Source organism: Pelophylax lessonae (genome assembly GCF_965119305.1).
Source record: "Pelophylax lessonae genome assembly, chromosome: 11".
NCBI lineage: Eukaryota > Metazoa > Chordata > Amphibia > Anura > Ranidae > Pelophylax > Pelophylax lessonae.
In genome coordinates this window covers 227,349,727-227,376,960 of record NC_138778.1, presented here as the reverse complement: position 1 = coordinate 227,376,960, position 27,234 = coordinate 227,349,727, and the positions used below count along the sequence as shown (strand labels likewise).

The 27,234-nt window shown below is 47.8% G+C and overlaps 1 protein-coding gene across 1 annotated transcript in view; it reads left to right on the top strand.

Moving 5' to 3' along the window:
* The window catches only part of LOC309566860 (plasmanylethanolamine desaturase 1-like), a 110,225-nt gene that overhangs the window by 78,257 nt on the left and 4,734 nt on the right, over positions 1-27,234 (top strand). Inside the window, exons 3-5 of the mRNA XM_082272205.1 lie at positions 2,240-2,331; positions 5,849-5,993; positions 17,456-17,668. Coding sequence (XP_082128331.1) covers positions 2,240-2,331; positions 5,849-5,993; positions 17,456-17,668 — 450 coding nt within the window. The remainder of the gene's footprint in view (positions 1-2,239; positions 2,332-5,848; positions 5,994-17,455; positions 17,669-27,234) is intronic.

Genomic DNA, 27,234 nt, shown 5'->3' with positions numbered 1-27,234 from the left:
AAATTGCTTTGCATGCCTTGGATGTGGTCCGGGCGATTAGGGTGTACCTGGCAGCTACAGAGTCTTTTAGGAAATCAGATTCACTATTTGTGTTTTTACCTCGGAAAGGGTTGACCGCTTCCTCTGCGACCATTTCCAGATGGATCAGACAGACAGAGGTTCAGGTCTATTCCATCAAGGGTCAGGTTCCTCCTTTCCCTGTCAAGGCGCACTCTACACGGGCACTCAGTACCTCCTGGGCCTTCCCTCATCAGGCGTCAGTGATGCAGGTTTGCAAGGGGGCCACCTGGTCGTCGGTGCACACTTTCACAAAGTTCAATAACGTGGATGTGTTGGTATCTGCGGATGCTTCTTTTGGTCGCAAGGTTTTGCAGGTTGCTGTTAAGAAGACCTGGTCCTCTTTGAGGGTGTATTGTTCTTTTCAGGTGAGCTCCAGTTGTTTTGTTTGGGTTCCTGTTTACCTGGTTGGCTATAGTCAGCCTTGGGAAATGTATTTTTCGATGTTTTAACACTGCTTTGGGAAGTCCCAATGGTTAAGAAGATCAGGAGCTGTGTCCATCAATGAACAAAAGAGAAAATGGGATTTATGACTTGCTGTAAACTCCATTTCTCTGATGTTCATTGATGGACACAGCACCTTCCCCTCTGTGGAGTTGTAATTCTTCTGACACTGCTTGTAACAAAATGGAGTACCTATAGCAGAGAGAGAGAGAGTATACCCCCTGGGGCTGCCCATAGGCGTGGCCAGACTTTTTTTTTCTGCCTAGTGTCCTACTCCTGTAGGTGGCAGCAGTGGTGTATTTTGGTTTTGTTCCGCCCTAGGCAAGACTAACATTGGGTGCCCCCCCCCCTTCCTGAGAGCTCACGAGAGGAGAGGGGTGGGTGAGGGAGAGAGAGGGGGGGTTGAGAGAGAGGGGGGGTTGAGAGAGAGGGGGGGTTGAGAGAGAGAGAGGGGGGGGGTTGAGAGAGAGAGAGGGGGGGGTTGAGAGAGAGAGAGGGGGTTGAGAGAGAGAGGGGGTTGAGAGAGAGGGGGGGTTGAGAGAGAGGGAGGGGGGATGAGAGAGAGAGAGGGGGGGATGAGAGAGAGAGAGGGGGGGATGAGAGAGAGAGAGGGGGGATGAGAGAGAGAGAGAGGGGGGATGAGAGAGAGGGGGGGATGAGAGAGAGGGGGGGTGAGAGAGAGAGAGAGAGGGGGGGTGAGAGAGAGAGAGAGAGGGGGGGTGAGAGAGAGAGAGAGAGAGGGGGGGTGAGAGAGAGAGAGAGAGAGAGGGGGGGTGAGTGAGGGAGAGGGGGGGTGAGAGAGAGAGAGGGGGGGGGTGAGAGAGAGAGAGAGAGAGAGGGGGGGTGAGAGAGAGAGGGGGGGTGAGAGAGAGAGGGGGGGATGAGTGAGGGAGAGGGGGGGGTGAGAGAGGGAGAGAGAGGGAGGGGGGTTGAGGGAGTGGGGGATGAGAGGGGGGGGGGTGAGAGAGGGGGGTACGAGAGAGGCGGCTCTAGCAAACAGTGGCCAATAGAGTCTCAGGTGGAGGGGGGTGGCTTTTTTGCTGCCCCCTTGCAATCTGCCGCCCTAGGCCTGGGCCTTGTTGGCCTAGGCCAAAATACAGCACTGGGTGGCAGTATAACCCAGTGGTTAAGAAGATCAGGAGCTGTGTCCGTCAATGAACATCAGAGAAATGGATTTTTACAGTAAGTCAACAAACGCAGCAAATACCATGTGACAAAAAAAAAATTGCAATGACCGCCATTTTATTCTCTGGGGTCTCTGCTATAAATATATTTATGGGTTAGGAGTGATTTTTCTAGCAAAAAAATACAGATTTTTATATGTGGGAGAGAAATGCCAGAATTGGCCAGGGCAGGAACCAGCAGATTGCCTGAAATAGGAGACTGCCTGAGGTGCTGTATGAACATTTCTCCTTTCTAGTTCCAACAGCTAGCACTCTTATTTTTCAGCCGGTGTGCAGGGTATGATGGGAACTCCATAGAATAAATACAGCTTATCTATGTTGCAAGGTTTCTGTTGGCTTATTTATGCAATAAGAAGCTCTTTTATATTGCAGGGAGTTCCTACAGCAAGCACTGGAATGTGAAGGGTTAATGTTGTTTTTTTCCCCTTTTGGCCCGTGCAATCTAATAACTACATGAAATGTAATTTGTTTCCTGAGACTCCTTAATTCCCCCAGCAGGCTCTGTAAATTAACCCTTTGCTGGCTTTCGCCCTGACTCTTTCCTCTGTTTTTAGTTGCAGGGATCGTCACAGCGGACTTCGCCTCGGGTTTGGTGCACTGGGGCGCGGACACGTGGGGCTCCGTAGAGCTGCCTATTGTCGGGAAGGTAAGTTAGAAAAAAAATTGATGGGAAAATGTGAATAATAAAACTCATTCAGGGCAAGATTAATCTAGCTCTAATCATTCAGTGTCTGATGTACAAGCATAGCGCCACCTAGCTGGATGGAGCGGGAATGCCGGCTGCACACTGACTTTCCAACACTGGAGCAAGAGTGCCAGTACCACGCAGTCAGGTTTTGGCTTCTGATTGGAGGAAATTGTCTCTTTACAGAGGGTCACTACTTAGGTTTACTTTTGAGTTCCCAGCATTGTACGCCTTCTGTGCCTTTGAGTGATTCCCACCATCCCTGTGCTGAGTTCCCGGGTCTGTACACCTGCTGTGCCAATTATGAGGGGTTCCCACCATCCCTGTGCTGATTTTCCAGGTCTGTACAGCTGCTGTGCCCATTATGAGGGGTTCCCACCATCCCTGTGCTGAGTTCCCGGGTCTGTACACCTGCTGTGCCCATTATGAGGGGTTCCCACCCCTGTGCTGAGTTCCCGGGTCCCCCCCTTATACTTACCTAAACCTTTTCTTGATCCATGCCTGGGCAGTTCTGCGGCGGCTCTGGTCTCTCTCTCTCCTCACAGGACAGAGAGGCAGGAGCCATTCAAATCCTATCCCATAAAGAGGGGGGCGGGGCCTAACTATTCTGTAATTACACAAGCTCGGGAGCGATCCCCCCCCCCCCATTACGATTGCACAGGGCGGGTAAGTTTTGTATAAAGCCGGTGACACCCCTCACCCGGGGCTATAAATAATGAAAGCAAATGTCAACCTGCACAGTATAAAAAGGTGCTGAAAGAGGACATAAAAGGAGAGCACAGCCCTTCCCATAGCAGAGCACAGTCCTCTCATGTAGTATAGAGATGTAGTAGAGCTCTCCAACTGATCTCCCACTCCTTTATCACCTTGAGTAAGTTGTATGCCGTGTAATGTACTTGTTTTATGTTCTGTACAGAGGACAAGTGACTCTTATGTAAATAAATGAAGAGTGATGATAAAATAGGAATGTCAGGTTCACACACATCGCCAATACCAGCGTTTGTTTAAAGCCGTTTTTTTAAAGGCATCCTTTAGAATGACGCACAATCCTGGGGCACACCAATCTGAGGGTCGTTCACGCCAGGAGGTGAATCCGAGCGTGTGCCCTTTTTTTTGCACCTTCCCACGCGTTGCATTTTTTTTTTTTTTTAAATGGGCCGCTCTATGCAAATGAAACCTGCAAAAGGGTGCCTGCGTGATTTTTAGAATTGCGCAGCACCAAAACACGTAGTACCATGCATTTTAGCAGGCACAAACTGTATATGAATTTGCTAGATGTGTGGGGGTGTCATTAAGAATTAATGGCACTAATGCGCATTTTAAAATGGCAGTTCATTTGTTGTGCGGTATGGGAAAACACGTAATTTCCCACGTGTGACCGCACTGCACCTTGTGTGAGCAAGCCCTAAAATGTACTCTGTGAGGCGGAGTTTAGTGGCCTGTAGGTTGTAACTTCCTCCACCCCCAAAATCCCCTATCCTAGGGCAACCCCACCCAAATCACCCTCCCAGCACAGACAGCCTCCACCCCCAATGCCTTTCTCCTAGTGCAACCCCCCATCCAAATCCTCCTCTCCTAGCGCAACCCCTCTAAATTCCACCTCTCCTAGTGCGACCCCTCTATATCCGCCCTCTCCTAGCGCAACCCCTCTGAATCCCCCCTCTCCTAGCGTAACCCCTCTGAATCCCCCCTCTCCTAGTGCAACCCCTTTGGATCTCCCCCCTCTCCTGGCGCAACCCCTCTAAAATCCCCCCTCTCCTAGCACAACCCCCACACCCACCAAATCCCCCGCTTAGCACAACAATCCCCCCTCTTCCTACAGTAGTGACAGCAGCAGAGAGGGGGAGAGAGCCAGAAGGGGTGTGGCTTGTGCTCCCCCTGCAGCTCCTCTCCTTTCTGTATATTTGGATCTGAGCGATCCTCAGTTAACATTTAGCCCCTGTGTACAGAGGAGGCAGAGAGCTCAGTACCTCCCCCACTTTTTGCTCCTATCTGTGCTATTGCCGGCAAGTCCTTAGCAACCGATGGCGGTTGGTAGGATGCAGTCGGGTGGCCAGCTCAGCTTCCTCTTTTAATGTTCAATAGTTTTTATTAAAGATTTTACAAAAGAACATATAAAAGTAGGAAATTGGAACAGCCAACAAGCCAAATAAAAAGGTTACGGCAACATTGTAGAAACATGGCAATAATGTTCAAGAGTGTTCCATACATATGCACAGCGATCCCAATGTATAACATCTCGTGTCAAATTGTTTCAAAGTGGTGATTGTCAGCACTCCTCACATAACAGAACGGCATGGGAGAAAATGAACTGTAAAGAGACCGTCCATAACGGTTTGGGTTGTCCCGATTAATCAAAGAACCAAGCTAATAGGATAGAGAAGAAAGATGAAAGGGAAAAATGGAAAAAGAAAGAGAAATAAAAGAAAAGAGAAAAAAAGTAAGAGCCCCCCCCGGTCTGAGCCCCAATGCAAACATAGCATGCCTCCCCACTGTCAAGGAGCCTGTAGATAAGCCACCCACGGGTTCCACACTTTCTCAAACTTTATCTGAGTGTCTCTACGAATACTAGTCAATTTTTCATTGACCATGATCCAGGATATTTTATTTTTAACCATCACAATATTGAGGACTGGCGACTTCCAGGAACGTGCTATGGTTATTTTGGCAGCTAAGAGGATAAAAAAAATGAGGGTATGCAGATGTCTGGGGATCCCCCCGTCGAGATCGGCAAACAGCGCTGTTTTCGCAGCCCTGGGGACGTGTTGTCCCGTCACTGAGTGGATCAGGTTAAATACCCGGATCCAAAAACGCTGAACCTTCGGGCAGGACCACCAGACATGATGCATATCACCAACCTTCAGCTTCCTCTTTTGCCGGTAAGAGAGCAGGGAGGTACAGGCTGAGCTCTCTGCCTCCTCTGTACTCTTAGCGGCAAAACAGAAAGCTGCGCTGGCCACCGTGGGTCCTACCAGCCAATGACGTCATCAGTTGCTACGGACTTGCTGACAAGAGAGCAGGGAGGTACAGGCTGAGTTCTCTGTCTCCTCTGTACACAAGAGTTGGCTCCTGTGCTACAGGAGGGAGAGCACTGCTAACAGAGGATTGCGCAGATCGTGCTGTTGCTGCGGCACCCCTGAGAATTCCTTGCTGCACCCCAGTTGAGAAACACTGGTTTAAAAGGCTTGTTAACCTGAAATCCAGATTTAGAGAAAAGTTTCCAGAATTACGCAGATATATTTAGTTGCTGTGACACAAATCTCAGTGGCTCTGTCTGTGATTGGTCATTATAGGCTATCCGAGGCTCTCCTGAGACGTCCTGCAATGTGATGACTGGACAGGAAGTCATTTGTGTGTATAAGATTTTCTTCCCCTAAGACAGATCTTTATTACATTTAGTAATTATTTAAAAAAAAATAACGTAGCTGGTGCCCGTTTTTGTTAATTCTCATCATCCTATCATGTTTTTTCGTTCCAGGCCTTCATCAGACCCTTCCGGGAACACCATATCGATCCCACCGCCATCACCCGCCACGACTTCATAGAAACCAACGGTGATAACTGCATGCTGACCATCATCCCCCTGTCTTGTCTGGCCTTTAAATTCATCAGCCACTCACCAGGTAATATATGTTGAGTGCGGGATATAATCCCCCGTGTCATTTCAGGGGATGTAACGTTCTGATTTGGGTAATTTTTAGGGTTCATCCTTCGGTCTGTTTCATACAGGCTTCAGCTTTGTATCAGAGCAGTGTAAATATAAAGCTTTGACAAAGCATTTTTAGAGCTTTCACTAAGCTGAAGCTTTTAAAGTACCATTCCAATAAATGTTGAACTCCTAATAGGGGTGCTGATTGGCACTTCAAACAAGCTGCTAGCAGGTATATATATGTATGCGTGTATGTATGTATGTATATATGTATGTATGTATGTATGTGTATATATATGTGTGTGTGTGTGTGTGTGTATATATGTATATGTGTGTGTATATATATATATATATATATATATATATATATATATATATATATATATATATTATATAATTTTTTTTTTTTTTTTGAGAACTGAGAATACAAAACGACAAATCATCAATAATAATTAAAACCATACATAGTTTATACGGAATCAAGCCACAATCCACATGTGAAACATATTTGTGTGCGATCAAAAAATTGCATGATCACTGGGAATGCTAATTTACAACATATGCATATTTAAAATAAATGGGCCGTGTATACAGACCTTGTATACAGACCTTATGGTCAGGGTTCATAGGTCATTCAATTCCTGGAAAAGTCATGGGATTTTGAAATGGCACTTTCCAGGCCTGGGAAAGTTTTGGAAAACGACTGAACCCCACAAAGTTTTGGAAAAGTCATGGAATTGAGAAAGGCACCACTGTGGAGCAGATGCTTAATAGTTTTATTGACACATTTTGCATGGTGTAAGTGTCTATCTGCATAGGAGGTAGGCGTCCTTCCGGGTCCCCAGTTTTTCCCTTAGACGGGCCAGCAGCAGCTGAGAGATGACACTAGAGAACCAATCAGGGACTCACTTTTGATCGAGGCATCGGGTGTTTCGATTTCTACAGCTGACCGTGCCGTCAGCCTCCTAGTGGCTTGACACGCGCGCTGATCGGTGCCCGGAAATGCAGGCGGATTGCTTTCCACTGCCCTTAGCAGTATTTCCGGAGGGACTTCCACATCATAGGCAGTCTCCTCCGGAACCCGACCTGCAGAGTGAGCGGCATCCCCAACAGCCAACGGCATCCCGAGGCATCACAGACAACCGCCCACCCTCAAGCAGTGGGGAGAGAATGGTAGTACTGCATACCCTTGGTCCTGAGAGGGCAGCAAGACCATAAGTGATGCCAACAAAGACCATTGAAAATGAATCCTTCCCTCATCATATACCGCTTGAGTTGCTGCTGTTCCCAGTTGCTTCCACCTTGTTATAATACCCCTAACAGTTGACCATGGAATATTTAGTAGCAAGGAAATTTCACGGATGTACTTATTGCACAGGTGGCCACCTATCGCAGTACCATGCTTGAATTCACTGAGCTCCTGAGAGCGATCCATTCTTTCACAAATGTTTGTAGAAGCAGTCTGCATGCCTAGGTGCTTTATTTCTTACACCTGTGGTCATGGAGGTGATTGGAACACATGAATCCAGTGATTTTGGAGGGGTGTCCCAATACTTTTGGCAATATAGTGTATGTGTATCTCTCGTAGCCGCCTCTTCCAGTGTCACATTGGTTTTTGCAGCAGACGGCCCGCCCAATACATCATTGGTGACGATGACCTATTACTCTCAGTGGTGACACGATTACCAGCGATTTATAAATAGCTCCCAGCGTGGGAGAGACAGACCGTCCCTTTTCTCTGACACCACCTGGAGTCCATGCTGGTGACGCCACAATGATGTTATCGGGTTTCCATAGTAACCGCCTTCTGAATGCTGCTAATCCGATAATTGTAAATCGATTGAATTTTAGATCACTTTTAAAGTGGATTAGAGGACATTGACCTTAAAGTTTTGGAACCACGAAAACTAGTTAATGTGGAAGGGGCATTAAAGAGGTTGTAAACCCATTAAAAAATGTTATTTTATTTTTTTTCAACCTGAAAGAGAAACACATAATGAGCTAGTATGCATCGCATACTAGCTCATTATGAAATACCTTCGAACATGGGTGTCCAACCTTTTGGCTTCTCTGGGCCATATTGAGTGTAGAGAAGTTTTCTCGGGCCGCATATAAAATATATACTATAGTGAAGATATATAAGTAATAAAACGCTGCCGCCCCCCACAGCACTAATTTAACACAACTAGATGATCCCTTCGGAGGCAGCCTCTGCCTACAGTTAGTTAGAAGCCGCTGTGGCCGTGCCCCCGACCCGACTTCCTTCCTCCCCAGCAAAAAAAATAAAAAATAGTCAGGGGGCAGTGGGCCGCATGTGGCCCCCGGGCCGCAGGTTGGACATGCCTGCCTTAGAACAAGCCCCCGCCGTGCCGTCCGCTTACCTTTATGACGGGCGACATGTTCAGTCGCCCGTCCTCCGGGATCGTGGCATCCGGCCATCTGATTGGCCGTAGCCGCGGTGACGTCACTCCCGTGTGCAGGAGCCAACGGTCACGGCACGGGGCTCTGAAGGAACGGCACCAGCGGCCGTTCCTTTAGAGCGCATGCGCCAGTGACGTCACTGGCTGCATGTAAGGTAAATATCTCCTAAACGGTACAGGCTTAGGAGATATTTACAGTACCTATAGGTAAGCCTTATCATAGGCTTACCTATAGGTACAATTTGCAGAGGAGGGTTTACTTCCTCCTTTAAGGGCTTGTTCACACCAGATGCACTGGTAGTTGTTTCCAGCACAGCACCAATGCATAGCATGTTTCCTATAGTGTTCGGTCACACAGCAGCATTACTGTACTGTACTTTTGGGTTGCACCACTAACTCCCTCAGTGCAATGCTGTTGGGGTGAATACAACTGTATTGAAATGTCACTTCATGAAGTTCAATGAGAGAAAAAAAAAAGGAAAAGGTGCGTCACTAAAGACCGCACCACCATGCCGCAACTGTGTGCATTGCATGCAGTTTCAGGGAAGTTTGACAGGGCCCTATTCGCTTAATTAGGTTATGTTTGGTGGTGGTAGTGCCCGCAGAATGCTGCAGTAGGTATCATTTTCTGCCGTGGCATGTGTAATAACCCCTGACTGCTGTGTTAGATTAAGGGGTCAGTCAAACCATCACTAAAGTGCCTTTTTTTTTTTCCAAACCCCCTTTTCCCCCTGACTACATGTGTGAACCCTGAAAGCCTTAAAATTAGCAGTGAATAGCAGAGCTGTAAGAAGTTGTAGGAGGGGTCTAGCAGGCTCCACCCACTACAGGCAGTCACTTTGCACAATTTGAGAGAGCAGAGCTGCCTGTCAAACTTCACGAGGGGTGGAGACGAGACCAGTCTCCCTGCGTAAGTAGAGAGCAGAGCTGTGGGAGGGACCCAGCATGCTCTACCCACTACCGGCTACCTTCAGAAAACTGCAGGAGGGGGCGGAGACCAGATCAGTCACTGCACAAGGAGACCGAGAAGAGCTGTGGGAGGAACCCAGCAGTCCCCCACCCACCACTAGCGCTGGCAGAAAATTGCAGGAGGGGGCGCAGACCAGATCAGTCACTGCACAAGGAGACCGAGAAGAGCTGTGGGAGGAACCCAGCAGTCCCCCACCCACCACTAGCGCTGGCAGAAAATTGCAGGAAAGGGCGCAGACCAGATCAGTCACTCTGCGCAAGGTGAGAGAGCTGAGCTGTGGGAGGGTTCAAGCAAGCTCCACCCTCTACAGGCTGCCTGCAGAAAACGACAGGAAGGAGCGGAGACTAGATCCGTCATCCTGCACAAGAGAGAGAGCGAAGAGCGGTGGGATGGACCCAGCAGGCCCCACCCACCACCGGCTGCCGGCAAAACACTACAGGAGGGGGACGAAGACCAGATCAGTCACTCTGCATAAGGAGAGAGCAGAGCTGTGGAAGGGACCCACCAGGCCCCACCCACTACAGGCTGCCTGCAGAAAACTATGTAAACATAAACAAAAAGGAGGGCACACCAGCCTAGCGCATTATCCTCAGTAGGCTTTTATTAGTAAAATATTAAAAAGTGGCTTCTCCCAAACATGCAATGTGAACCAGCATATCAATTCCATTGAGCAACGTCCATGTTGTAAAAGTCCAATGTCTCGTACAGACGAAAGGCTAACGCGTTTCGAGGCAGTGCTCTGAGGAAGAAGGCTCCACCCATTACAGGCTGCCTGCAGTAAACAGGAGGGGGCAGAGACGCGATCAGTCACTCTGTGCAAGGGGAGAGAGCAGAACTGTGGGAGGGGTCAAGCAGGCTCCACCCACTACAGGCTGCCTGCAGACAGGGCCGTTTGAAGGAGTTTGAGGGCCCCAAGCAAAATGGACATGGAGCCCCCCCCCCCCCCCTGCACACACGCAAAGCCTACAGGAACCACAGCAAAGCCATACAGTTTAAGTTCACCCACACTTTATATAAATAATATATATATTGTGGGCGTCCACGTGCCAGCTTCCCATTCATTTCTATTTGGACCTGCACCCACACCTACCTGCATGTTAGAATAGGACCCAGTGGTTGTACCCATGCAACTGCGTTTCCCAGTAGAAATGAATAGGACACTGGCAGGCGGATGTGCACACAACACTTTGTGCATCCCCATGCTGGTAAAAGATGGCCCTGCACAGGAGACGCATATCTGCAACGCCAAGTGTCCGGGTGTCCCTAAAAGGGCCCTAAATGAGGCCTAAGAATGCTTTTCACTGTCCTGTGATCATCATCATTATCATCATGATAGTCACACAATACAGATGCTGTGGTTCAATGCAACTGCACTATGTGATTAACATGATGATCATGATCACATTTAGCTGCTGTATCAATCATGTGCAACAGAGACGAGGCATGGCATAGGTGAAGAAGCTGTTTTTTTAGTGACAATGCCTTATTTAACTGCTTGCCGACCGCCGCAAGTAGATTTACTGCGGCGGTCAGCCCCTGCCAGGCAGAGTGACGTTAATTAACGTCACTAGCCTGGGAGGGTCTGGGGAGCGAGCGCGCGCCCGCGCGGTCACGCACCCCCCCGCGCGTGTGACCAGCGGACCCGATGTCCGCCGGCCACTCGGCGATCGTCGGGGGAAGAGGGAGAATGTCAGGCAGCTTGTGTAAACAAGCTGCCTGTCATTCTCCTCGCTGTAAAGACACTGATTACACGGATCTAGTATGTAGATCCGTGGATCAGTGTCCTTACAGCTAGAGCCACAGCCAATCACAGTAAGAATCACGCCCCTAGGGACACACACAGCCCCTCCCTCCCAAATAAAGTTAACCCCTTCACTGCCAGTGTATTTTTACAGTAACGGTGCATATGTATAGCACTGATTACTGTAGTAATGTCACTGGTAACCCCAAAAGTGTCAAAAATGTCAGTCAAGGGTCCGATCTGTCCGCCGCAATGTCGCAGTACCGCAAAAAAAATCGTAGATCGCCGCCATTACGCGTTAAAAAAAAAAAACAACAAAAATGACAAAAATCTTTCCCTTTGTTAGTAAACGCCATAACTTTTGCGCAAACCAATCAAAATACGCTTTTTGCGATTTTTTTTTTTTTTTTTTTTTTTTTACCAAACATAGGTAAGATAAAACAAATTGGCCAAAAATGTTAAATTTTGATTTTTACATTTTTTTTGGGGGGGAATTTCATATAAAAAAATGTGAAAAATATTGCTATTTTTGCAAAATTGTCGCTCTTTTTTTGTTTATAGCGCGTGATCAAAAAATCGCACAGGTGATCAAATACCACCAAAAGAAAGCTCTGTTTGTGGGAAAAAAAGGACGTCAAATTCGTTTAGGTACAGCGTCGCACGACCGCGCAATTGTCCGTTAAAGTCACGCAGTGCCGAATCGCAAAATACCCCCTGGTCTTTTAGCAGGAAAATCCTCCGGGGCTTAAGTGGTTAAGCAACATTCACTGCAGACTTGCAAGTTATAGTAGACACAATAACTTTTGCACAAACCAATCAAAATACGCTTATTGCGATTTTTTTTTTTTTTGTAGCAGAAAACAAATTGGCCTAAAATGTTAAAAAATTTAGATTTTTTTTTTTTGGGAATGTTATATAGCAGAATGTGAAAAATACTGTTTTTTTTTTTTTTTTTTCAGAATTGTCGCTCTTTTTTTGTTTATAGCGCAAAAATTAAAAATCGCACAGGTGATCAAATACCACCAAAAGAAAGCTCTATTTGTGGGAAAAAAAAGGACGTAAATTTCGTTGGGGTACAGCGTCGCACGTCCGTGCAACTGTCTGTTAAAATACCGCAGTGCTGAACCGCAAAATATGGCCTGGTCATTAAGGGGGCAAATCCTTCCGGTGGCTAAAGTAGAGATAGTAAGCTGTAGGACCCCAGTAACCCAGTAAGACTTGCTTCTTGCCTGACGTGACTTGACTCTTACGAGAAACTCTGTACGGATGTGGCTTCTCTACAGGAGTTCCAAGTGATAACACGTGCTGGTCAAGTCTTCTCATTAGAACAGAAAGCTACCATTGATTCTTCATAATGTCTATGCGGGATCTGCTATCCGGAGGCTCCTACGCCCAGACATTCTTTTGGAGTGTTGCACGCCTCGGAGAGATGCGTGGAATGCCTGACGTGGAACGTCTATCTTTTTGGGGCTTCTAAGCCATGTTTCTACATTTTATACATTCCAGAATGGTGTGTTGTAATTAAAGAGGATTTCCATATTCCAGCTTCCCCCTAGGCGATCTACGTCCATGATCCAAGTTTCCGTTTTGCCAGTCAATTTTATTTTTATAGCTCCATGACGATTTCCGGCTATGACTTGTTTTTTTGTTTTTACCAGAAAGATTTTAGATCTTTTTTTTTTTTCTTGGTTTTTGTCTGGGGTTCGGCTAAGATTTCTCTCCTGATGGAAATATTGCTGACCAGTGTTGGAAGTGAGGAGAAATCTGCAGTAGGGGCAGAGATGCAGGGCCAATCCTAGGGTCACAGACCCCTGGGTGCAGAAATAATTCTGGTTCCCCAACATGGGCGTGGTCCTCTTGCTAACCCCTCCCCTTTGTTTCTTTGGCACGAGTCCAGCTATAAGTTGCTGATTGCCGCCACTACTATTAAAAAAATAAATAAAAAAAAAAGTCCCATAGTTTGTAGGCGCTAGAACTATAAATATACGGTTATTGGGACTTGTCCTCCACTAGGTGGGGATGGGTGACACATCCTCAGCAGCTCCTGAGGGGTTCATGCTGGAACTTGCAGTCCTTCACTTTTGGGAGGGTCACATTCCCCAAAAGGGACAAACTACAAGTCCCAGAATGAACCCCTCAGAGCTGATAACCTGACATCCCCAACTAGTGGAGGATAACTTGTCCCAACATGAGCTCCTGAGATTTAAGAATGTGATTGACCCCCCCCCCCCCCTTAAAGTGAAGGACTACAAGTCCCAAAATGAACCCCTGAAATCTAAGGATGTGACCCCCCTTAGATCTCACAGGTTCATGCTGTGACCTGTAGTCTTTTACTAGTTGAACACCTCTTCAGCTTTTCAAATTCTCAGCTCTGAGGGGTTCATGCTGGGACAGTGGGACCTGTAGTCCTATACTAGTTGGGAGGGCGGGGTGTGATAAATCCTCAGCTCTGAGGGGTTCATGCTGGGACCCGTAGTCCTTCACTTTTTGGATGGGTCACATCCCCAAATGTGAGGGACTACAAGTCCCAGCATGAATCCCGGAGATCAATCCTTATGACCTCCTAATCCCTCTGGGGGTGTCATCTGCTGCCAGCCTCAGCCTGCCCAGTAAACACAATAAAGAGACTGCTGCTCACTGCTAGTGCTTCCCCTTCCCGGCCCACATCTCCAGGAGCTTGAAATCTCTTTATTTGATTTTACCTACTTACTGGTCTGGTTACTGGGGGCAGCGGACTCCCACCTGCCTTTAAACAGTACAGTCCCACTGTGTTCCGTCTGCCCACATCTTCTTGTGAAATGTGGCGGGCTGTGGAAGATGGGGCGAGTTACAATAGAGCTCTAATGCTAATTGGCTGAGAAGCGGCGGAGGGGTGGAGCAATTGTGGCAGCTGTAGAGGATTGGATCCTCTCGGAATGCTGGCTCTCGGCATCTCCGAAACTGCGCATGCACCGTTTCAAGCCGAGCAGGTCACAAGGCGGTTGGTAACACTGCTCAGCTCGCAGCGCCTGGTCACGGTGCACCCTGTGCACCCACCCAGGATCGGCAATGAGAGCGTAGGAAAACTAGAACCGTAGAACCGCCTTCAGCTTTTTGTGTTGCTGTCTGTGCCCTCATTGGAGATCTCCTCCTAACATCCAGTGTTGGGTGACAATGTTGCCACTGGGACAGGAAGTGAGAAAAATCTCCATAAGAAGCCTCAGACCTTGTGCAAAACCCCCTCCCTCCTCCCCCTGGCTACATGTGTGAACCTTGAAAGCCTTGAAAGCCTTAAAATTAGCAGTGACTAGCAGAACTGTACATAGCCTGTGCAGTGAGCAGAGATGTAGGAGGGGTCTAGCTGGCTCCACCCACTACGGGCAGCCTGCAGAAAACTACAGGAGGGGGAGGAGACAAGGCCAGTCTCTCTACACAATTTGAGAGAGCAGAGCTGGGGGAGGGATCCAGCAGTCCCCACCCACTACAGGCAGTCTGCAGAAAACTACAGGAGGGGGAGGAGAGGAGGCCAGTCACGTTACACAATTTGAGAACAGAGCTGGGGGAGGGACCCAGCAGGCCCCACCCACCATCGGCTGCCTGCAGAAAATGACAGGAGGCGGAGGAGACCAGATCAGGATGCACAAGGAGAGAGCAGAGCTGGGGGATGTACCCAGCAAGTCCCACCGACCACCGGGGACAGGAAGTGAGGAAAATCTCCATAGGAAGCCTCAGATCATAGTAAAAGCGGGTTCAAACCCTTCCCCTGTATCCCAAAAAAAAAAAAAACTTTTGGCCAGAGTTAAATTTCTTGTCTCCAAGCACACAAACTGGTATCCACATCACAAGGAGGCTGAGCTGAGCTACCTGCCCTGGAGTTTGCATTTTCTCCCTGTGCGGGTCTCATCTGGGTACTCCGGTTTTCTTCCACGCTACAAAAGCATCCTGGTAGGTTAATTGACTCCTGTCCAAATTGACCCTAATATCTGTATGTATGAACGTGAGCCGACAAGCCATAGATTATACAGTTTTCTTTGCCTGATTCCCCCATCAGCACAGTCAGTGTCAATGGGGAAATCCCTCCCACAATGAAATGAAATTAACAGGTGCACTAGATGGGCAACAATGAGAAGATTTCCAAAACAAGAATGGTTTTACAGGTGGAGGCCACTGACCTTCTTTTTTTTTTTTTTTTTTTCCCTACTCATCTTTTCTGACTGTTTTTCACTAGTTTTGCATTTGGCTAGGGCCAGTGTCACTACTGGTAGCATGAGGCCATACCTGGACCCTATAGAGGTTGCACAGGTAGTCCGACTCCTCCAGGATGGCACATCCTTTGCCAGATGGCACATCCATGTGCCATTGCCAGAAGGTTTGCTGTGTCTCCCAGCACAGTCTCAAGAGCATGGAGGAGATTCCAGGAGATGGGCAGTTACTCTAGGAGAGCTGGACAGGGCCGTAACCCATCAGCAGGACGGGTATCTGCTCCTCTGTGCAAGGAGGAACAGGATGAGCACTGCCAGAGCCCTACAAAATTACATCCAGCAGGCCACTGGTGTGAATGTCTCTGACCAAACAATCAGAAACAGACTTCATGAGGGTGGCCTGAGGACCCAACGTCCTCAACTGGGCCCTGTGCTCACTGCCCGGCACCGTGGAACTCGATTGGCATTTGCCATTGAACACCAGAATTGGCAGGTCCGCCTCGGGGCCCCCTGTGCTTTTCCCAGATGTGCTTAGGCTGAACCAGCTCTCATGTGAAAGAGTCTGGAGAAGCCGTGGAGAACATTATGCTGCCTGTAACATCGTTCAGTATGACCGGTTTGGTGGTGGGTCATTGATGATGTGGGGAGGCATATCCATGGAGGGACGCACAGACCTCTACAGGCTAGACAATGGAACCCTGACTGCCATTAGGTATTGGGGATGAAATCCTTTGACCCATTGTCAGACCCTATGCTGGTGCAGTGGGTCCTGAGTTCCTTCTAGTGCACGACAATGCCCGGCCTCATGTGGTGAGAGTATGCAGCCAGTTCCTGGAGGATGAAGGAATTGATACCATTGGCCCCCCCACGCTCGCCTGACCTAAATCCAATAGAACACCTCTGGGACATTGTTTCGGTCCATCCAACGCCACCAGGTTGCACCTCAGTCTGTTCATTAGCTCAGTGATGCCCTGGTCCAGATCTGGGAGGAAATACCCCAAGACACCATCCGTCGTCTCATTAGGATCAAGCCCCGAAGTTGTCAGGCATGCATACAAACTACGGAGGACCATTCTGAATTGCTGCAAAGAGATTTCAGCAAAATGGACTCGCCTGCTGCATCATTTTTTCACTTTGATTTTCAGGGTGTCTTTGAATTCAGCCCTCTTTAGGGTGATCATTTTTAATTTCCATGAAACGATGTGACATCTTTTCATTCCCAACACATTACCCAGTCCATACCAGTATAGATCCTAACTCATTACCCAGTCCATACCAGTATAGATCCTAACTCATTACCCAGTCCATACCAGTATAGATCCTAACACATTACCCAGTCCATACCAGTATAGATCCTAACACATTACCCAGTCCATACCAGTATAGATCCTAACACATTATCCAGTCCATACCAGTATAGATATCCAGCATGGGATTTTTCCCCATTGAGATCAGATGTGTTTTCAAAGTGTACTTTTACTTTTTTTGAGCAGTGTGTATGTATGTATGTGTATATATATTATAGATATAGTTCTGCATAAATTGTTGGTGCTATATAAGTACCTGTAAAAAATAAAATACAATTTCCTGCTCCCTGTTGGTTGTTAGAAGTATGGGATGTTTTTTTTTTTGCAGAGTCGTGCCTACCGAGGTGGATGCTGCATCTGTCCACTGCCGGTTCTAACACCACCGATCACTCTGTTCTCAGAGCTCTTTGAGCAGAAAGCTGGTGACTGTCATTTTCCATTCTCTGCTCTCCCCCCCGCTCACTGGAGCACTGGGCTGTGGAGGAGGTGGAAGCAGCCGGCTCAGGCTTTCAGCGGCTCACTGAGAGGCTGAGCCGGGTGCTGGTCCAGGCATGTGGTCGGATCCCGATTTCATTGTCACAATCTTGCCCCAGCCTGGACTTCAGGCCCCTGTCTGCTGAAAACGAGTCAGAGGAGTGCAGAACGGACTGCCCTCCTGTGATCCACAGGAGAAGTACAGCCAAACAAGCTTTTCCCGTACTTCTTCTTTAAGGGATATTACACTTTGTAGCTTATTTACTCTTACAAACCGCAATCAAGTTTGTAACCCTTTCCATGTGGTGTGTGTACACTAGGTGACCCTTCTTTTCTATCACAGATCTCATCTACAAGTCTTACGCCACCGACTGCTTCATATTCGCTTTGGCCATGTTTGTCACGCTGACCAACCAGATTCACAAGTGGTCTCACACCTACTTCGGTCTTCCTTCCTGGGTGGTCTTCCTCCAAGACTGGCACATCATCTTACCCCGCAAACACCACCGCATCCACCATGTATCTCCACACGAAACCTACTTCTGTATAACGACAGGTGAGCAATTTCAGCGTCCACACAGGGCAAGGTGTAGAGATAATGTTCTTTGTATTTCTCAACAGGAAGCAAAATTACAGAATATTAAGTGTCCTTGTTTTCAGACACCATGGGCTGCAGTCTCCCAGCAGTGTGTTGAGATGATCTTCAACTATGGTGGAGGATAAGCTTGTCCTTCAGCTCAGCTGTTGTTGCTCCCAACTGGACCCTATGCTGACACACATACTACACACCACACACACACTACACAACACACAAAATAATGCTGGAAGGCTGCAGGCCACTATTATTTTTTTGCATATGGCACCAGGGGCATAACTTACCTGTAATGTGTGTCCCATGTCCACCTGGCTGCTGCTTAGTGTAAAAAATCTTCTCCCCACTGCTGCCAGGTTCCCCCCACAATGCTGATCTTGCTGCGGGGGTTAACACAGCTGCCGTGAGTGTGTAAGGGCTGCACCACTCACCCACCTCTTCTGTCTGCCTCCTCCATTCAGAGAACCCGTACTATTCTTTCCCAGAACCCAAAGTGTTCTGTAATTGAAGGAGGCAGATCCTGCCATTTATCTGCCCATCCTACCTTCATAGAACGTTTGCATTCTGGGAACAAATTGTATGCGACCTAGGAATGGAGGAGGCGGGTGAAAAGGGTTAAAAAAAAACGCTTGCCCTTTCAAACACTTTAAGGCTAGTTAGGTGTAACCTGCAATTCTGCTTTTCTCTTTAGTTCATTGATGGACACTGCTCTTCATGACCATTGGGTTATACTGCCCCTTGCAGGAGTAGGACACTAGGCAGAAAAAGAATCTGACTATGCCTATGGGCAGTCCCAGGGTGTATACTCCCTCTCTCTGCTATAGGTACTCAGTTTTTTCTGCCTAGTCAGGAGTAAGGACCTAGTTCCTTGCTGGGATCTCTGGTCCTGGCAATTTTTTCTTTTTAGATTTTTCTCCTGGTATTTTCCTTTGAGATCTGCAATCAACTGCCGGATTGGGCGAGGGGCTGGATAATCTAGATCCAGTAGTCACCCCAGTCTGGCCAGCGAGCACGCACAGACCTCCGCTCCGCACTAGGTCGGCCGCGACCTAGCCCCGCCGGACGGGGGTTGGCCTGCGAGTTAAACACCTTGCGAGGTCGCATACGACCGGGTCTCGGCCTGAGTCGCAGTTTTCTTCCTGGCCGACAGCCCCCCAATTCGATGGAGAAGAGGTTCTGTCTGTAGTGGTGCCCACTTGGTTTCTGGTATGGTGAGTAGCTATCCCCCCTCTCCCCCTTGAGGGTTTTGGGGTGGAGATGGGCCCCTCCTTGGGACGGTCGGACCCCCCGGGTTCCCCTCCTTCTCACCAGGCACCCCCCTTAATCTGTCACCCCATCCTACCCCCACTCTCTCCACTTATGCTGGGGCTGTGTGGGTTGGGGGCAGGGCGCTATTCTGGTAATGGGGGGATGCGCTGCTGGCGGCCGGACGATCAGCTGTGCGAGGGGTTGTACCTGGTGGGGGCTCTTGCCAGGGCCCCTCGTCCTGCCTAGTCTGAAAAAGCCTGCCCTCAGCTTGCCAGACCAGGTTCGTTTGGATCCTCCAGAGGCCCTGAAAGACTTCGAGCCTTTGTCAGTCCACCCTGAGGTAAGAAAAAACTTTCGAGAAGGAGGACCCATGTTTATGATGAGTTTTCTTGTCCTTGGTAGCCTGTGGAAACAAGTACTCTTTCTCCATGTGAGACCTTTAATGATGTCATCCAGGGTAGCCCCAAACAGGCGACCCCCTTGGAAAGGGAAACCAGTCCAGGCCTTTTGCGAAGTCTGGTCCCAGACCATCATTTAAGCCAAAAGACACACCGAAGGACCACTGCCGAAACAGAGCAGAGCCACTAGGGGAGCCGCATCCAAAGAGGTATCCCAGATAAACTGCAGCCCCTGGACCAGCATGAAGGTGCGCCCTCACCCATATCGGGGGTGGAGGGACGTCTACTCTGGTTTCCGGACCCATGGACTTCCCTGGTACAAGACAAGTGAATCCACAAAGTCATTCGGTCTGGCTGCAAGATCAGGTTTTGCTCTTATCCCCCCCCCCCCCCCTCCCGGCAAGGTTCTTTCCTTCCAACTTGCGCCTGCCCCCGGACCGCTTACAGGGTCTGTTTGGGGCGGTACAACACCTGTTCCTTCAAGGGGTGATTGTCCCGGTTCCGACTTCGGAACGTTTTCAGGGTTTTACTCAAACCTCTTAACTGTTCCCAGGAAGACAGGCAAGGTGCATCCAATCCTGGGCCTCAAGGCGCTGAACTGCTTTGTGCGGGTGTAGAAGGTCCGGGTGGAGTCCATTCGCATTGTGGTGGCATCCATGCATCAGGGGGATTTTCTTGCCTCTATCGATATCAAGGATGCTTGCCTTCACACTCCAATATATGCTGGTCACCAGTGCTTGCTGCGCTTTGCCGTGGGAGAGGAGCATTATCTGTTTGTGGCTCTGCTTCTCGGGTCTTCACAAAAGTGTTACCATTGTTTCACCAACGTGTGATTGCGGTACTGGGCTACTTTGACTACCCCCTTCTGCGAGCAAAGTCTCCTACTGCTCTGGTTGAAAACCTGGAACTCACCATACAAACTATGAGGGAGTTCGGCTGGATTCTGAATTTTCAGAAGTCTGCTCTGGTTCCGTCTGCAAAGCTGGACTATCTGGGTCTGACTCTGGACTTGGCCTTAGCCAGAGTGCTCCTTACTCTGGACAAACTCCAGAAATAGCAGGCTACAATTCGTCTCCTCCTGTCCAGCAGATGATCATCCCTCTGGACTTGCATGCGGGTGCTGGGCCTGGTGGTGTCTACCTTCGAGGTGGTTCAGTTTGCACAGTTCCATTAAAGGTCCCTGCAAAGAGAGATTCTGGCTACATGGGACAGGACTCAGCAGTCTCTGGACAATCTGATCTGGCTGAGCCAGGGAACGAAGGAGACCCTCATATGGTGGCTTCGCTCTCCAACACTTTGTCTGGGAAAATCCTTCCTCCCCTTGTATTCGACAGTGGTCCAGCTGGGGAAGCGACCTCTGCAAAAATTCTGCTCAGGAGATCTGGACCCTGGAAGAGCCTAGACTACCGATCAATGTCTTGGAACTCCGTGCGATCAGACTGTGCCTGGAACATTGGAAGGATCGTCTTCAGGGATGTCCAGTGCGCATTCAATCGGACAATGCCACGGCCATGGCTTGGGTCAATCACCAAGGGGGCGCAAAAGCTGTCCTGGTGGCTCTGGAGGTAGCCGGCATTCTAAGGTAGGCAGAACGGTTTATTCCAACATTCTCCACCGTACACATTCCTGGGGTGGAAACTGGCAGGTGTTGGACCAAGGAGAGTAGTCCCTTCATTCGGAGGGGTTTCATCACTTGTGTCTCCAGAGGTGCATCCCAGAGGTGGATCTGTTGGAGTTTCAGCTCAACAAAAGGGCAGAGGTGTGTGGCTTGGCCACGGGATCCTCTGGCAGACGCCGCAGACACACTGGTGGCCCAGTGGGGTCAGTATCATCTGATTTATGCCTTCCCTCCTCTCAAGCTTCTGCCAAGAATTCTACACAGGATCGAGGCAGAAGGAATTCTGTTAATCTTAGTGGCTCAGGACTGGCCTCGCCGGGTTTGGTATGCCGATTTGGTGCGGCTGGTCACCTACATTCCTTGGAAGCTTCCTCTCTGGGAGGATCTGCTCTCCCAAGGACCAATTTTCCATCCTGCTTTACATTCGCTTGCTTTGATGGCTTGGCTGTTGAACGCCAGGTGCTGATGGATAGAGGTTTATCTGAGTCGATGATTCCAATGCTGTTAAAAGCTGAAAAATCTACTTCTAGGAAGACCCACCATTGTACGTAGAAGACGTACATTGCATGGTGAGAGTCTCTTGAGGTTCATCCTTGCTCATTCTCGGTGGCTTGGATCTTGACCTTCCTTCAATGGGGGGGTTTTAACAGAAATTAGCCTTGAGTACCATCAGGGGCCAGGTGTCGGCTTTGGTGGTCTTCTTTCAATGACCCCACACTCCCTGGTGCTTACCTTTCTTCAGGGGGTCCCTGTTTTCTCTGTTACCGCCTTGGGACCTCCAATTTGGTGCTTTCGGTCCTCTAGAAACCTCCCTTTGAGAATCTTCGGGAGATTAATTTGCTTACGCTGTCCCAGAAGGTGGCTTTTTTGATGGCTATAATCTCTGCGTGCAGGGTGTCGGAACTGGCAGTGTTATTCTGTCATTCACCTTATTTGGTGATTCACAGAGATGAGGTGGTTCTTCGCCCCTGTCAATTGTTCCTCCCAAAGGCTGTCTCTGTTTTTCATCTGAATGAAGACCTTGTGTTGCGTTTCCTGTGTCCCAGGCCAAAACATCCGAAGTAAATTTCCTTGGATGTGGTCCAGGCAATTAGGGTGTATCTGGCAGCTACGGAGTCTTTTAGAAAGTCAGACTTGCTATTTGTGCCCTCGCATGGGCCTCAGAAAGGGTTGTCCGCTTCCTCTGCAACAATTTCCAGATGGATCAGACAGACGGTTATTCAGGTCTATTCCATCCTAGGATCAGGTTCCTCCTTTCCCTGTCAAGGCGCACTCTACTCGGGCACTTAGTGCCTCCTGGATCTTCCTTCATCAGGTGTCAGTGACGCAGGTTTGCAAGGCGGCCATGTGCACACTTTCACAAAGTTCTATAAAGTGGATGTGTTGGTATCTGCAGATGCTTCTTTTGGTCGCAAGGTTTTGCAGGCTGGTGTTTAGAGGACCGGATCCTCTAAAGGTATATTGTTTTTCAGGTGGGCTCCAGTTTTTGGTTGAGCTCCTTTTTTGCCTGGTTAGCTACTGTTCCCACCCCTCATGTTTAACACTGCTTTGGGACGTCCCAATGGTCACGAAGATCAGGAGCTGTGTCCATCATGAACTAAAGAGAAAATGGGATTTTTAACTTGCCGTAAAATCCATTTCTCTGATGAAAATTGACGGAAACAGCACCCACCCCACTGTGGTTGTGTAATTCTTCTGACACTGCTTGTAACAAAACTGAGTAACTATAGCAGAGAGAGGGAGTATACCCCCTGGGACTGCCCATAGGCGTAGCCAGATTCTTTTTCTGCCTAGTGTCCTACTCATGTAGGGGGCAGTATAACCTAATAAAAAAAAAAAAGCGAGGACCAGTGCGCTACCTAGAGGGTTAAAACTCAGGAACTACTTTTAATGCAATAATTAAAAAAAGGCAGAAGAAAAAAGAACAGCGGCCAATCTTATTCAGTGTCCCCACTGTGAATAGTAACTCAAATTTCTCAAAAAAATCGGCGCTATTCCTCAATCTTCCAATAATTTAAAATTAAAACCGATATGCTAAAATGACTCTGATAACAAAAATAAAAATAAATTAGTTCTATTTAAATCACCTCGTGTGATGATTAAACCAGTGCAAATAAATGGATGAGGTGCCAATAAATGAATCCGTATAATAAAATTAATATGGGAACAACTCCTGTGTATCTTTAAATGAATATCCAAAACTTCTGAAAATGTGAAAACGAAATATATGAATGAAAACCGTGATGTAGAAAAAAATAAATGTATGAATCCTATAGTGAAAAAAATGTGGAAAGAAATTGTAATGTGATAAATAAATGAATCCATGTATCTTCCTAATCCCAGAAACAAATAGTGTCTGTGATGAATAATGTGAGACCGTGTTGAAAGGAAATCTCACTGATGGGTGTATCAACAATGTGCAACAAAAAGGTTACTAATAAAACAAAACAAATTTCATATATATAAATAAATTGTCCCGATTATAACCTGTTGGAGCGAACCGGGAGCAAAGAGAACCTCAGCACTGGATGTCACACATACGAACATTGTGTGTTTGAGGTAAGAGGCCACTGCACACTTAAAGCGGAGTTCCGGGCAGAGAAACGTTTTTTTCTTGAACATACCCCCGGGACAGTCAGGGCTAGCACATTCCACAATGGCTAGCCTCTGATCTGTCCCAGTTCGCACTTACCTTTTAGAAGAAATACTTACTTAGAAATTTTCTTCCACAGCGTTTCCATCTCGGTTGTGGGCAGCTGAAGCCGGCGCGGTCCTCTTCTCCGTCTTCTTCCGCGTCTTCGTGTCCCAGAATGCACTGCACCGGCCCCTCTCGTCACTTCCGATGCGGCGCCGCATTCCTAAACAGCTTCTGGGCATGCCCAGAAGCTGTTTAGCAGGGGAATGCGGCGTCGCCCGGAAATGACGAGCGGGGCCGGTGCGGCGCATTGATTCCTGGGAGCTATGACGTTTAGCTCCCAGGAATCATCGCGAGGCAGGAAGTGACGGGGTGAGCCTCGGCGCTGGAGGAGGAAGCTGTCATAGGTGAGTATTTACGATCGTCAATAAAAAGGTGAGTAAACAAAAAAAAAAAAAAATAACTATCCAATTCCTTTTCAGGTGCGGCATACCTAGCGGAGGGGCACAAAAAAAAAAATCTTTTTTGTGCCCGGAACTCCGCTTTAAAATATCGAGGATCGGCATTTCTACTCTGCGGGATAATTTGTAGGAAGATTGTATTGCACACAGAATTGCACAGGAAATTTTGGGATTTATTGGGACATTTTGTGTTTTTCATTTCTCTTGGACACTGGTTGAATTGGATCGGGACAATTTATTTATATATATGAAATTTGTTTTGTTTTATTAGTAACCTTTTTGTTGCACATTGTTGATACACCCATCAGTAAGATTTCCTTTCAACACGGTCTCACATTATTCATCACAGACACTATTTGTTTCTGGGATTAGGAAGATACATTGTTTCATTTATTTATCACATTACAATTTCTTTCCACATTTTTTTCACTATAGGATTCATACATTTATTTTTTCTACATCACGGTTTTCATTCATATATTTCGTTTTCACATTTTCAGAAGTTTTGGATATTCATTTAAAGATACACAGGAGTTGTTCCCATATTAATTTTATTATACGGATTCATTTATTGGCACCTCATCCATTTATTTGCACTGGTTTATTCATCACACAAGAGGTGATTTAAATAGAATTAATTTATTTTTATTTTTGTTATCAGAGTCATTTTAGCATATTGGTTTTAATTTTAAATTATTGGAAGATTGAGGAACAGCGCCGATTTTTTTTTTTTTTTTTTTTTTTTTTTTTTTTTGGGGGAGAAATTTGAGTATAACCTAATGGTCATGAAGATCGGGAGCTGTGCCCGTCAATGAACATCTGAGAAATGGATTTTACAGTAAGTCAAAAATCCCATTTTACTAAAGATCAGCTTTAGAGCCCTTTGACACAAAGGGGTGTATTTACTAAAGCTGGAGAGTGGAAAATCCGGTGCAGCTCTGCATAGAAACCAGTTTCCATTTTTTTTTTGTCAAATCCTATATGAAGAAGCTGAAGTTAGAAGCTGATTGGCTACCATAAGTTAGAAGCTGCACCTGATTTTGCACACTCCAGTTTTAGTAAATCAACCCCATAGCGTCCAATTTCACCCTAATATTGACCCCTTATGGACTAGTGGCGTATCCATTTACACCCACCTACCTCCAATCCAGTCCTCTAAAAAATAAAAACTGAAGGAGATCCTCTCTGTCTAGCAGATCGGATAAGAGGGCAGTCCAGACAGCTTTACTCCCACCGCCGTTCCATAGTGCAGAGCTGGCTCCACCCGTGTCCGCTCTGCGTAAACAGAGCGGATGTGGATCTGTCATCTGCCCACTCTGCTCTGATCAGCGGATGGATCCCTCGCTCATCCAGATGGAGTCCATCATGTTTGAAAGGGGCCTAAAGGAGAACTCTGCTAAACTATATGTACAAAAAACATATCTCTTACAACCCTTGCCATGAAAGCAACATTTGATGTCTATATTCCTCTAACAACGATGCATACGTTTACATTTTAACAGGTGTCCACTGTTACCTAGCATTCTACAGCCATAGGGGTATGAACCATGATAAAGGCAGGTTTGGTAAACTGTGCTTTTGGCACATATTATAGTGCTGAGGACAGGCATAGGCACAGGTGTCAGTTAGGGGTTTTATATAGGGCTGTCCCTGAAGTAGTCCCTCCCTCTATTTAGTTGCTGATTAATCATAACGATATAAAGTTGTATGTGCAGATGAAAGGAATGGATTTTAACCGCACCACATCCCAAAAATGTAATATATAGATAAACATTAGTTAGGATAGGTTTGATGTTCCTCATTGGACCAAAATATCTGTACACTCTTTTGCCTTGTGTCCTATATGGCCTCATACATCTAGTTTGTTCATATGTTAGATGAATCATGACTACAATTCTCTGTATTGTTCATCTTGTTTTTAACATGTATCAATAAATATTTCATGTTTTTTATGCAATTTTCACCTCATTGGTTTACTTGGTACCCTTAAAGTCCCACCAGCCCTCCCCTTAATTTTCTGATTTCCTGTTTCCTCCCTATTTTTCAATACTTTTTCTGTTCCTCTCTCCCCATCTTTTGGTTCTCCCCCTTTTCCCCATTGTCCCTCCCTCCCTTTCTTCCCCCTCCCTTTCTTCCCCCTCCCTTTCTTCCCCCTCCCTTTCTTCCCCCTCCCTTTCTTCCCCCTCCCTTTCTTCCCCCTCCCTTTCTTCCCCCCTCCCTTTCTTCCCCCCTCCCTTTCTTCCCCCCTCCCTTTCTTCCCCCTCCCTTTCTTCCCCCTCCCTTTCTTCCCCCCTCCCTTTCTTCCCCCCTCCCTTTCTTCCCCCCTCCCTTTCTTCCCCCCTCCCTTTCTTCCCCCCTCCCTTTCTTCCCCCCTCCCTTTCTTCCCCCCTCCCTTTCTTCCCCCCTCCCTTTCTTCCCCCCTCCCTTTCTTCCCCCCTCCCTTTCTTCCCCCCTCCCTTTCTTCCCCCCTCCCTTTCTTCCCCCCTCCCTTTCTTCCCCCCTCCCTTTCTTCCCCCCTCCCTTTCTTCCCCCCTCCCTTTCTTCCCCCTCCCTTTCTTCCCCCCTCCCTTTCTTCCCCCCTCCCTTTCTTCCCCCCTCCCTTTCTTCCCCCCTCCCTTTCTTCCCCCCTCCCTTTCTTCCCCCCTCCCTTTCTTCCCCCCTCCCTTTCTTCCCCCCTCCCTTTCTTCCCCCCTCCCTTTCTTCCCCCCTCCCTTTCTTCCCCCCTCCCTTTCTTCCCCCCTCCCTTTCTTCCCCCCTCCCTTTCTTCCCCCTCCCTTTCTTCCCCCTCCCTTTCTTCCCCCTCCCTTTCTTCCCCCTCCCTTTCTTCCCCCTCCCTTTCTTCCCCCTCCCTTTCTTCCCCCTCCCTTTCTTCCCCCTCCCTTTATCGCATTCTTCCTTTGCCCTTCCCCATTTCCCCTTTCTTCTCCCCCTCTCTTTATTTATTTTTCCTCTCCCACGTTCTTTCTCTCCCTTCTTTCTTTCTCCATTTCTTCTTTTCCTTTATTCTTTTCCCTCCAGTGCTTTTCTTCTTTTTCTTTCTCTCTATCCTTCTTTTTCACCCTGGCCCGTGCCTTTCCACCTTAGGCCTGAGCTGTGGGTGTAGTTTGGGATATTTTCCCACTATTTACAGTATACAATTTAGGGATGTGGTACCCTTTTACCCTACTGAA